The 13,491-nt window shown below is 41.6% G+C and overlaps 1 protein-coding gene across 1 annotated transcript in view; it reads right to left on the minus strand.

Annotated features, from left to right (window-relative positions):
- The window catches only part of LOC134910902 (probable cation-transporting ATPase 13A4), a 104,434-nt gene that overhangs the window by 41,064 nt on the left and 49,879 nt on the right, over positions 1 to 13,491 (minus strand). The window contains exons 20-21 of the mRNA XM_063919290.1: positions 5,209 to 5,331; positions 1,056 to 1,135 (exon numbers count right to left, since the gene is read on the minus strand). Coding sequence (XP_063775360.1) covers positions 1,056 to 1,135; positions 5,209 to 5,331 — 203 coding nt within the window. The remainder of the gene's footprint in view (positions 1 to 1,055; positions 1,136 to 5,208; positions 5,332 to 13,491) is intronic.

The following is a 13,491-nucleotide window of genomic DNA, read 5'->3' on the forward strand; positions in this document are numbered from 1 at the left end:
ATGGAAAAACAGGTTTGGGTTTGGTGCACTGCCTTAGATAATGGCAGAACAGATGTTCAATATGAGCAGTAGCTATGGCGCTACCATTGGGAGGTACTGGACCATCCTCCCTATGGCCAGGGTGGATTCAGGGTCAAATTCACTCCTAGGCACAACAGTAATGCCTCCATCCCCACCCCCTTGCCTAATTTTATTATTTTCACTGATTGGTTGTAAGCTCTGATTTGATGATAGCCACTATGACTTTTTTATTTTTTTAATTATGTTATGTATACATAGCTACTAAGTAGGACAGCTTATAGGGGTAGTATGTGCATATCCTACCCATTTACACACTAATCAAGATAGAATATGGTACAGTACTGTGGAAATATTTAGCAGTTACTTACTGGTACAGTTCGGGCTGACAGTACCAACACAAACATCAAAGTGCTACCCCCTAACAAGTGCCGTCCCTAGGCATGTGCCTTATGTGCCTAGTGGGAAATTTGCCACTGCCTACGGCCCTGACATAACACTGAGTGACTTCCATTTCTTTGAACCACTAAAGAAGCATTTGGGTGGAAGGCGATTCGCAACCAATGGTGAAGTTAAAGCAAGCCATCATGTTCTGGCTTTAGGAACTTAGGGGTACATTTACTAAGCAGTGATAAGAACGGAGAAGTAAGCCAATGGAGAAGTTGCCCATGGCAACCAATCAGCACTGAAGTAACATCTATAATTTGCATACTATAAAATGATACAGAGCTGCTGATTGGTTGATGAGGAAATTTCTCCACTGGCTCACTTCTCCGCTGTTATCACTGCTTAGTAAATGTACCCCTTAAAACTGGTTTCTTCTAAACTGGGATAGATGCCTTGGTGTTCCTTTGGACCAAATGCTTAGGCAAGTATGGGGACTTTGTGGAAAAACAATCTGTGCCAAGGCCATAATATTGATTATACATATTGTATGTACAAGTTGAATAAATTTATGCACTGAGAGGTCTTGTTACCTTATTTATTGAAACACCCTCATAGATGGGTAAGTTAGCACTAATCACTGTAATACTTACTCCAGCTTTCGAAATTCATCTATAATAGTTGATTTCTGTCCAGGGGACATTCTTGCAAACACTGTACCATTCATCAGTAACTGCAAAACAATGCAACATTGGATTAAATGCAAATAAATTTGCAAAAGTGATTTAAACAAAAGAGCAAAGGAGCCCCCACAGTCTTCAGACATTATGTTTACATAAGGAATTATTAGTTGTTTTGTGATATTATTGTATTGTATTGAGGTCTGATACACACTGTATATTTTCTTACTCTTAATTTAAGTGAGATTGAAAAAATAAATGATAATAAATATTATATGTATACTAGAGGCATTTTGTGATTTAATTAAAAATGGTGGTATCCATAAAATATTATGCAAGCATAGGTGGATGCCTATTTTTCTCTCAGTCCAGCCCTCATGTGTTTCAGTGCCTCATAACTAGTGTATTAATTGTTATAGCAATAATAATGGATTTTTTTTTATGGGGATTACATGCTGCACTATTGTAAACATTATGGAGCAATTACCACCTATACCACAGTGTGGGTGGATCTATTTATTATGCCCCTGTGGAAAGAAGTATTATGCATTGCCACATATTGTGATGGTACATATTGCTCATATGATGCAGTTTACCATGTCAGGGTTATCAATTAAGTTGTATGGTGCACCTGCTCTCTTTTTTCTATGTTGTTGTATTACTGTAAGTCACATCTAGGTAACACATCCCATTATAAGAAGCTAGGGTGTGCAGTCCAGACCCTCTTTCCCCAATATTATCTATTAAGTTACCTAATCTATATAATATTGGTATAATTAATTTGCCACAGGGTTCCCACGGAGTTGGACAGTAGGGAAAACAGGACATACAGAAAACAGGGCCACACAAGACACATAAAATGAATGCATGAACATAAAGGGTAGTATTAAGAAGAATAAGGTCATTTTAGTATTAAAAAAACATGAAAGGTTTAGGACAGGATGAGTATGGAGAAGTGAGTGACCCAAATACTCTGCTGCATATACAGTAGGGGCTGATTCAAACCTGATCGCTGTGCTGCAAAGTTTGCTTTCCTGCGTTCAGATAGTCGCCGCCTCCAGGTGGATTGTAAATTCACCATGCAAGTGTGTGATCCTATGTGTATGCAGAGCTGCAAAAATCCCCTTTGTGCAGTCTATGCACAGCCCAGGACTTACTCCTACAGTGCGATGTGAAGAGGCTGATTGGGGCCGAAGCTGACATCAGACACACTCCCTGAAAATGCTTGGACATGCCTGTATCTTTCCAGACACTCCCTGTAAGTGATCAGTTGCCACCCACAAATGGCTTCCTCCTATCAATCTCCTTGCGGACACCCATGCGTTCGAATTTTTCGCACCATCTCGTCGCTGACCAGCGATGCCCGTTGTTTTTGTCTGACGCGCATGGCATTGCAGTGCATATGCATGCGCAGTTAGGACTTGATCACCAATGCACAGCAGCAATCAGGTCTGAGTTACCCCCTTAGACCACTGCCAGTGTAATGCCCAACTGCTGAGTGTAGAGAATGGCTGTTCACTATTTTTTCAAGTTGCTTGGGAGTGAGAGGAGGAAAATCAGGAGGTATTAAGAGAGAGTATCTTTGTTAAGGGATGGTTTCTTTAGATTACTGAGACAAGTGTGTTTAAAAAAGAATATAAGAGTAAAGAGGAACAGATTCAAGAAAAGAGCTAGAGGTGGGGATTGGGAGCAGGAAAGCCTGCAGGGAATTGGGTTAAGGAGACAGACTTTAGGGCGAGATGATGACAGAAGAGCAGAGACCTTGTATTTGGTTACTGGAGAGAATGAACCCAGTGTGGATTGTGTACTGCTGAAGTTGCGTTAAAGGAGGGGGTGGAGTGTAGGATTTAACATAAGATAATGGCAAATACAGTTAGTGGCCATGAGAAGGAACAAGGGGGGTGATTCCGAGTTGTTCGCTCGCAAGCTGCTTTTAGCAGCATTGCACACGCTAAGCCGCCGCCTACTGGGAGTGAATCTTAGCTTTTCAAAATTGCGAACGAAAGATTCGCAATATTGCGAAAAGACTTCTCTGTGCAGTTTCTGAGTAGCTCGAGACTTACTCTTCCAGTGGGATCAGTTCAGTGCTTGGCGTTCCTGTTTTGACGTCACAAACACACCCAGCGTTCGCCCAGACACTCCTCCGTTTCTCCAGCCACTCCCACGTTTTTCCCAGAAACGGCAGCGTTTTTTCACACACTCCCATAAAACGGCCAGTTTCCGCTCAGAAACACCCACTTCCTGTCAATCACACTCCGATCTCCAGAACGAAGAAAAAACATCGTAATGCCGTGAGTAAAATACCAATCTTCATAGCAAATTTACTTGGCGCAGTCGCAGTGCGAACATTGCGCATGCGCAATAAGCGGAAAATCGCTGCGATGCGAAGAAAATTACCAAGCGAACAACTTGGAATGACCACCAAGGAGAGAAAGAGGGCATGAGAGGATAATTTGTGGGTGTGAGGTTGTTTCTGCTAATGTACTGTAGGCTTGTGAGTGTGGTGTGCACAGGTAAGTGAGCAGGAGAGTAATGAAGGCAAAATAATAGATGAGGGAAAAATAGGATGTCAGAGAAGAGGAGCTTGGAGTGGACTATTGTGAAAATGAGTAGGAGAAAGAGAGAAGGTAAATTGAGTATATGCATTGTGGAGTGATGTACAGTAAGAGGTGTGGATAAATGTGGATTAATTAGGGTAGTAAACGAAAAAAAAGAGGGCAGGAAAAATCCATCCAAGTTGTGCAGAGCAATGGAAGTGACCATGTTGACATTCATAAGAATGTAATTCATAAAATGTCGACAGTGTGATACTGTCGACAGACAACACGTTTATCATGTTGCATGCAGCATGTTGACATTCAACAAGTTAACACTGATTAAATGCAAACAAGGTCACAATGTTGACAATCCATTTTTAAGATATCCCTAACACTAACTCTAACCATAACCTCTAACCCTAATGTTGACATTTTCACTATGTTCATATGTTGTAGTGTATGTCAATATTTTACCCATGTCGGCATTTTCCAGATGTCAACATTCTGATGTCTCTGTTATGGATGTTGACATAGTGAACCTTGACATTCCCAATGCATGCTAATTGAGGAGGTGAAGGTTACTTTATTGTCCCTGGTTTAGATCAACAGAGCAGACTTGGCACATGATCCAGGTACTGACAGTCGTGCTCAGTATGTCCAGCAGTCACACGGAGATAGCAACAGAAATTTCAGTTGAGCTCACGTGGCAACTGAAGGGATATAACGGCCAAGACAGTTGTGCTAAGTGGGACCAGCAGACAAGCAGAGATGGACATGGAGTTGAGCTCTGTGGGTCCAGCAGCAGAACACAGATAACAACAACTATGACAAATGAGCTCAGTGGGAGCATAGCTGCATAGAAATGGCAGATCAGTATGTAATTAAAACAAAACTACTGTGTTAGGGCCCTCATTCCGAGTTGTTCGCTCGCAAGGCGATTTCAGCAGAGTTACACACGCTAAGCCGCCGCCTACTGGGAGTGAATCTAAACTTCTTAAATGTGCGACCGATGTATGCGCATTTTTGCGATCAAAAACGAGTTAGCAGTTTCTGAGTAACTCCAGACTTACTCTGCCTGTACGATCAGTTCAGTGCTTTTCGGTCCCGGCTGACGTCAGAAACACACCCAGCGTTCGGCCAAGCACTCCCACCGTTTCTCCAGACACGCCTGCGTTTTTTCCGGAAACGGTAGCGTTTTCAGCCACACGCCCATAAAACGCCATACATCCGCCCAGTAACACCCATTTCCTGTCAATCACAATGCGATCGCCGGAGCGATGAAAAAGCCGTGAGTAAAATTACTTTCTTCATAGTAAAGTTACTTGGCGCATGCGCAGTGCGAACATTACGCATGCGCACTAAGAGAATTCTCACTGCGATGCGATGAAAAATACCGAGCGAACAACTCGGAATGAGGGCCTATATACTGACAGTACCCACAAATATTTTATGCTTTGTAATTGTGAAAATAATAGTGTGGGGGAAGGGGGTGAGCATACGGTACGGCAATGCTGAAGACAAGGAGGTTGTGACTGGAGAGCAGGGAAGCCAAGATGGAGGTACTAGGGCATAAATATAACTTCACTTACTTTTGGCAATAAATCCTCAAAGTGTTTCTCCAGATTTTCGTACGTTTTCCCACTCATAGAAAAATGATAATCCCTGGTCTGTTTTTTGGCATCCAATATTTCTTCAATATTGATGGAAATATCCTGTTATCAGTAAATTATTTTATATTTACTATGGAATCATGATACAGTAAATTAATCAACCAGACACTGTTGAAGGTATATGAGAACATTTAACAGGTATAGTTTGTGATTAAAGAGACACATACATTTCTATTTTCATTTAACACATAAAACTAAGCAACGAGCACAGCATAAACAAGTATGTTCTTATGCAGTAGCTTCAGTTATGTATTATCTGCCAATTATATAACAATGTATACTCTAAAGCAGAGGTTCTCAAACTCGGTCCTCAGGACCCCACACAGTGCATGTTTTGCAGGTAACCCAGCAGGTGCACAGGTGTATTAATTACTCACTGACACATTTTAAAAGGCCCACAGGTGCAGCTAATTATTCACTTGCAATTCTGTGAGAAGACCTGCAAAACATGCACTGTGTGGGGTCCTGAGGACCGAGTTTGAGAACCTATGCTCTAAACCAAAGATCTTTTCCTAAGCGCTTTTAACGATTCCAGCTGTGCTTTCCAAAGAAAACTGATCAGCTAATCAGCAAACGCAAACTCCACACAGAAAAACCTTTGAAAATTTTCACAGCGCCGTTAAAATCAGCTCCACATTATAACACCAGGAAACTTTCCATGAGACAGATTCATTAAAATGATTCTATTATATCAGGCCTGGTACTTCTTGATTTTATATATAATTTCCAGACACAATATTTTAAATTTCCACACTGTCCTCCAGAGGAAACTCCCGTAGGGAAAGTCTCACAATTTTAAACACAATTCATTTTATGTTTGAATTCCAAAAAAAGCACAATGCGGTCTCTCCAGATCCAAAGAAAGTTAAAAGTTTATTTATAATCTACTATTAAGAACATCTAAAAATCTCTCCGGTTTGCAGGCAGTAATAGGCAATTACAGTTCGGTTATAAACTTTAGATCTCACCGGACCTCCAGGACACCAGCGTTTTGCCGTGTAGGTACTCCCCCTCTGTCTGGCTTTAGCTACCAGGCGTTCTTTGCAATCACGGGTTAGCTTACCTACTTTCGTCCCACCGAGCTCCGTCCTGACGTGAGAGTATTAACCGCTGTAATTATTTGTATCACCGCGGCTCCTGCTCCCGGCTCACTCCTCTCATAAAACAATGATCGAAATCACTCATTAGCCGCCGACGCGTTTCTACCCTCCAAACGGGTCTTTGTCAAGGCATAAATGATTTCGGTCCGGTCACTATTTATGCAGTATCCTGGAGATCCGGTGGCCTAATTACACATAAGATCATACAGATTCAGGGCATTTCATCCATGTTCCTGTGCATTTTAAAGACATATTCCCTTTACAGAGGGAATTCCAATATAAAATATACGGACTAAAACAAATCCTCGAAATATCTACTTTCTACTACACACACCTTAAAAAAAATTTGTTTATACTAAATACTTCATACATCAAACAACTTTATGCTGATTATTTTTCCATTTGCACACCTGATTATGCAGATTCTCGGGCCCTTCATCTATGTTCCCGAATTTTAATGACCCCTGCATCCTCTCCCTTTTAGCCCCCTCCCTAATCAGGATAGGCATTTTGTGCATTGAATAAAACCTCTACACAGGGTATATATAAATCATTGGGGTTTATTTACTAAGATTCGTAATTTCCGAAAAAAGGTCAAAGTTCAATCACGAATGACATCGACAGTGTAAAACTGCAACTTTTTGAATGGATTACGACTAATTTACTAAGCTGTCGTATTCGTGTTTTTCTTTGCTTCCGATGTCGATGTCATTCGTGTTTTTTTACCTAATTTTACGGCAGTGATTAGCAAAACACTGCCGTTTTTTTTTACAATCAATCTCGGCCGGATTTGTGTGATCCGTGCTGGGTTTTTTTTTGTTTTTTTTTTAAAGTAAACAATGTAATTTTTATAAAAAAAATGCGTGGGGTCCCCCCTCCTAAGCATAACCAGCCTCGGGCTCTTTGAGCCGATCCTGGTTGCAGAAATATGGGGGAAAAAATGACAGGGGTTCCCCCATATTTAAGCAACCAGCATCGGGCTCTGCGCCTGGTCCTGGTCCCAAAAATACGGGGGACAAAAAGAGTAGGGGTCCCCCGTATTTTTAAAACCAGCACCGGGCTCCACTAGCTGGACAGATAATGCCACAGCCGGGGGTCACTTTTATATAGTGCCCTGCGGCCGTGGCATCAAAAATCCAACTAGTCACCCCTGGCCGGGGTACCCTGGGGGAGTGGGGACCCCCTCAATCAAGGGGTCCCCCCCCCCAGCCACCCAAGGGCCAGGGGTGAAGCCCGAGGCTGTCCCCCCCCATCCAATGGGCTGCGGATGGGAGGGCTGATAGCCTTTGTTGAAAAATAAAAGATATTGTTTTTAGTAGCAGTACTACAAGTCCCAGCAAGCCTCCCCCGCATGCTGGTACTTGGAGAACCACAAGTACCAGCATGCGGCGGAAAAACTGGCCCGCTGGTACCTGTAGTACTACCACTAAAAAAATACCCAAAAAAACACAAGACACACACACCGTGAAAGTATAATTTTATTACATACACACATACATACATACTTACCTTATGTTCTCACGCAGGTCGGTCCTCTTGTCCAGTAGAATCCAAGGGGTACCTGTTGAAGAAATTCTACTCACCAGATCCCGTGGTCCAGGCTCCTCGTCAAATCCAGGCATAATCCACGTACTTGAATAAAACAAAAAAACGCATGCCCGACCATGAACTGAAAGGTGACCCATGTTTGCACATGGGTCACCTTTCCCCGAATGCCAGAAACCCACTTTGCCTTCTGGCTAAGTGGGTTTCTTCAGCCAATCAGGGAGTGCCACGTTGTAGCACTCTCCTGATCGGCTGTGTGCTCCTGTACTGAGTGACAGGCGGCACACGGCAGTGTTACAATGTAGCGCCTATGCGCTACATTGTAACCAATGCTGGGAACTTTCTGCCCTGCGGTTGACCTAAAGTGACGTCACCGCTGAGCAGAAAGTTCCCATCATTGGTTACAATGTAGCGCATAGGCGCTACATTGTAACACTGCCGTGTGCCGCCTGTCAGTGAAGACAGGAGCACACAGCTGATCAGGAGAGTGCTACAACGTGGCACTCCCTGATTGGCTGAAGAAACCCACTTAGCCAGAAGGCAAAGTGGGTTTCTGGCATTCGGGGAAAGGTGACCCATGTGCAAACATGGGTCACCTTTCAGTTCGTGGTCGGGCAAGCGTTTTTTTGTTTTATTCAAGTACGTGGATTATGCCTGGATTTGACGAGGAGCCTGGACCACTGGATCTGGTGAGTAGAATTTCTTCAACAGGTACCCCTTGGATTCTACTGGACAAGAGGACCGACCTGCGTGAGAACATAAGGTAAGTATGTATGTATGTGTGTATGTAATAAAATTATACTTTCACGGTGTGTGTGTCTTGTGTTTTTTTGGGTATTTTTTTAGTGGTAGTACTACAGGTACCAGCGGGCCAGTTTTTCCGCCGCATGCTGGTACTTGTGGTTCTCCAAGTACCAGCATGCGGGGGAGGCTTGCTGGGACTTGTAGTACTGCTACTAAAAACAATATCTTTTATTTTTCAACAAAGGCTATCAGCCCTCCCATCCGCAGCCCATTGGATGGGGGGGGACAGCCTCGGGCTTCACCCCTGGCCCTTGGGTGGCTGGGGGGGGGGGACCCCTTGATTGAGGGGGTCCCCACTCCCCCAGGGTACCCCGGCCAGGGGTGACTAGTTGGATTTTTGATGCCACGGCCGCAGGGCGCTGTATAAAAGTGACCCCCGGCTGTGGCATTATCTGTCCAGCTAGTGGAGCCCGGTGCTGGTTTTAAAAATACGGGGGACCCCTACTCTTTTTGTCCCCCGTATTTTTGGGACCAGGACCAGGCGCAGAGCCCGATGCTGGTTGCTTAAATATGGGGGAACCCCTGTCATTTTTTCCCCCATATTTCTGCAACCAGGATCGGCTCAAAGAGCCCGAGGCTGGTTATGCTTAGGAGGGGGGACCCCACGCATTTTTTTTAACAACAAAAAGCACTTTCCCACCACTTCCCATTGATATACATGCACGGATCTCATGGATCCCTGCATGCATCTCAAATCACGAAAAAAAAAAGCAGGTCTGTTTTTTTTTAGGACTTTTTTGCGAATTGTAATTATTCACGGCAGTGTTTTGTGTTTTTTTGCTTAGTAAATGACCGAGATTCGTATCTAAACAGGCGTAATTTGACCGATGGTGTATTCATTCGTAATTTTTTACCTGAACTAGCAAAAAATTACGAATGCCCTCATCACTGCCGTGATTAGTGTTTAGTAAATGACCGAGATTGACCGAGATGACACTTTGATGAAAAAACGGCATCTCGGTCAAAATCGGGAGCTTAGTAAATATACCCCATTGTCTTTCCTTCATATGTGTGCAAGGATTTCATAGTGTTCATGAAGGTGCTTTTTTAGAGAAACTACTTCATCTCGAACTCACCGTTCAAGCCATCTGGTTGTAACATTTTTAATTCATAAATCCACCGCATCTCAGCTCTTGCCAGAGATGCGACAACATCATTTTTTCTCCAGCTGCCCTTCACCTGTTCTATCGCTTTGAAATTAATTATACTGTTAAGAGAACACTTATGTTTCTCCTTACAATGTGCTGACAGACAGTGCTTATCAAATCCTTTTTTAATGTTGTTCATATGCTCTCTCATCCTAATTTTGAAGGCTCTACTCGTTCTTCCCACGTACTGTTTCATACAAACACACTGTATTAAATAGACTACATTATTTGTTTCACATGTCATGAATTGATTTATTTTATAATTTTTGTTGGTTACAGTTGATTTGAAGGTCTCTATTTTACTTCCCTCCATCCCCTTAATGTTCTTACAGGCTCCACACATCCCGCATCTGAAAAAACCTTTAGATTTGGTTCTTGTCATCATTGTGGGAGCTGGGGCTATTGCACTATTCACTAATAATTTTTTTAGATTTGGGGCTCTCTTATATATTACCTTTGGCTTTACTGGGAGTATTGGTCTTAAAATATCGTCACTCATCAATATTCCCCAATGCTTTTGAAGCACTCTTTCGATGCATTTATATTCTGAATTATATTTTGTTACAAAGGAAATGGAAAAATCTTCCCCTCTCTCTTTCTTTCTAGGTTGCAGCAATTCTTCTCTGTCTGTCTCTTCTATACTTTCCAATGTATTTTGCAACATAGTTGCATCATATCCCTTCTGTACAAATTGATCTTTCATTACTTCAGCTTGCTGTTTGTAAACTGTCCCTTCTGTACAGTTTCGTTTCAAACGCAGGAATTGTCTGCCAGGCACCCCTCTCAACCAACTGGGATGGTGGTTGCTATCTTTTCTTATATAAGAATTACTATCAGTTGGTTTATTATAATTCTGGGTGCATATGATCAGATCTTTGATATATACTGTTAAATCCAAGAAATTGATATCGGATTCACTTTGTACATATGTCAATACTACCCCATAGTCATTAGCATTTAATTTATCTTGAAACTTGGAAAGCAGGTCTTCTCCACCCCTCCAAACAAAGACAATATCATCTATATATCTTTGGTAGAGTACGAGACCCGCCCCCAGCTCGCTCCACACATATTGCTCCTCCCACGCATCCATGAATATATTGGCGAAACTGGGGGCGAGTCTCGTACCCATCTTTCGTCCCAAGGCGCTGTAGGTAGTGCATATCTTTAAAGAAAAAGTGATTATTTTTCAAAATGAAATCTATGCTTTCCAAAATAAAATCCTTTAAACGGTCATCTGTTTTCTCTTTGATAAGGGAATTTCTTACAGCTTGTATTCCCTTTTCATGCTCTATTATGGAATACAGAGACCCCACATCGGCCGTAAATAAAATATCCCCTGGTTGCCATTCCACTGCTTTTAGTTTAACAATTATATCCGTTGTATCTTTAAGATATGCACCTCCCTTACACGCCAGGGGTTGCAAATGAGAATCTATGAGCTGGGAAAGATTAGCAGTTACTGATCCAACTCCTGCCACTATTGGCCGCAAAGGCGGGTCCTCTTTATTTTTATGAATTTTAGGCAATCCATAGATTACTGGCAGAGTTGAATCGTCACTCATTAAGAATTCTTTCTCCTGTTCAGTGATAACACCCATCCCATAATATTTGCTCACTAAGACACACAGATCATTTTTAATTCTCTCTATTGGATTCTTCTTAATCGACATATAGGTCTCTTTATCAGACAGCATAAGTTTCACTTTCTCCTCATACTTTTCTGTATCCATCACCACCACCCCGCCCCTCTTATTGGTGGGCTTGATGGTGATGGATTTATTTTCCTGGAGGCTCTTCATAGCCTCTCTTTCCCTCTTAGAGAGATTGTTATTATGGGCCCCTGATTTACTTTTATAATTCTAACAAACTTTGTCCAAGTCGGCCATAACCATTTTCCCAAATGTATTAACAGCAGAACCTCTGCTATATGTGGGATTAAAGAGAGATTTTTTCTTAAACTTAGATTTGGGTTCCTCCCCCTCTTCGTTAATCTCATTATTTCTTCCCCCTTCAGAAAAGAAACGTTTAAGGGAGAGCTTCCGTAAGAATTTTTGGACATCTACAAATAAATCAAACTCTCTGGCTGAGTTAGTGGGTGCAAATATTAACCCCTTCTTTAACACTTTTTCTTCCAGGGTTGTCAAATTGTAGGAACCAATATTATAAGTTTTGGTCTCATCTACATAGTCAACTTTACTTTTACTCGTTTTCAATTTGATCCCTGTTTTAAATTTCTCTCTTTGTCTTATTTTCCTTTTTGGATGGCCTCCTCTTTTCCCCCTTTTTCTACAGGGCCTATCCTCACTTATCTCCACCTTTCTGTGTACACCTCTCGATCTCGTCTTTCTAACTCTGGATTCTGTTGACCCTCTCCTAAAAAATTACGGTGTTCTTCCCTCCATCTATTTCTTCCCCTCTCTTCTTTCTGATTCTCTAAAGGTTTTTGTTCTAAATGATTATCCCATCGTTCATTCCTATACAATAAATTCTCTTGCTTATAATCATTCCTTTCTTTCCTGTTGTAATTAATTTCTTTATTTTTCTTATCCTTTATATATGGGGACCAGTTTCTCCTATTTTTTATCTGAGGGGACCGATTCCTTCTATCACTTTGATTTCTAGCCACCCTCTGCCCATAACCTGAAACTGGGTTTCTCTCTCTCCACTCATTCTTAGAGCCTCTCACATTTCGCTGTCTTTCGCTTCTATTACCAGAGAATGGGTGTGTTGTACTTTTATTATCAGTTATTGCCCGTTTCTCGCTAGGTCTCAAAGAGTCTGTCTCTTGTTGATTTATTGTATTTAAATCATTTAACTGTTCTATCGTCTCAAAATCTTGATGGTAACTTCCCTTTGCTAAATCATCTTTATCCCTCCAAAACTTTTTTTGTTTTTTCTTTATCAGGTCTTGTTCATTCTTCTTAATTTTATCCACTATTTCCTTTTCCAACTCCTTAAAATCTGCTAATTCTCTAAACGGATTAACCAAGCTCATAAGTAATTCAATTTCTTTTTCCAACATATTAAAATTTCCTTTCCTTTCACCAATTATTAAATCCATCAGTGCAAGAGAACAAGAGTCCAAAACCCTATACCAGTCTTTTTTGAACTGTTCTGTGCCTGTATTAAAACTAGTGATGAGCGGATTCGGTTTTACTCGGTTTTACTCGGTTTTACTCGGTTCTCAAAACAGCATCTTATTGGCTCTCGGATGTCACGTGTTTTGGATAGCCAATAAGATGCCGTTTTGAGAACCGAGTAAAACCGAGTAAAACCGAGTAAAACCGAACCTCGCTCATCACTAATTAGAACTGGGTGTTTTCTTCATTTGTAAACCCCGAGGTATCAAATTCTGAGCAGTGTATGTTTCCAAAGTAAAAACCTCCCACCACAAACTGCTTTCTTTAAGTAGAAGTTTTTGTAATTTCTTCATAATTCCTTCTAAATCACCGTCTATATCATTCTGTGATTCATTCTGTGACAAGAAAACAGTTTTTATCATAGTCCTTCTTTCTTCTCTAAAGCTGAACATTCTCTTTTAGCAGCTCAAAAAGATCTTATTCAGCTGAACACCAATATTATATTATAAAAGCAAAGATCTT

The sequence above is a fragment of the Pseudophryne corroboree genome, chromosome 4, assembly GCF_028390025.1.
Source record: "Pseudophryne corroboree isolate aPseCor3 chromosome 4, aPseCor3.hap2, whole genome shotgun sequence".
Taxonomy (NCBI): Eukaryota; Metazoa; Chordata; class Amphibia; order Anura; family Myobatrachidae; genus Pseudophryne; species Pseudophryne corroboree.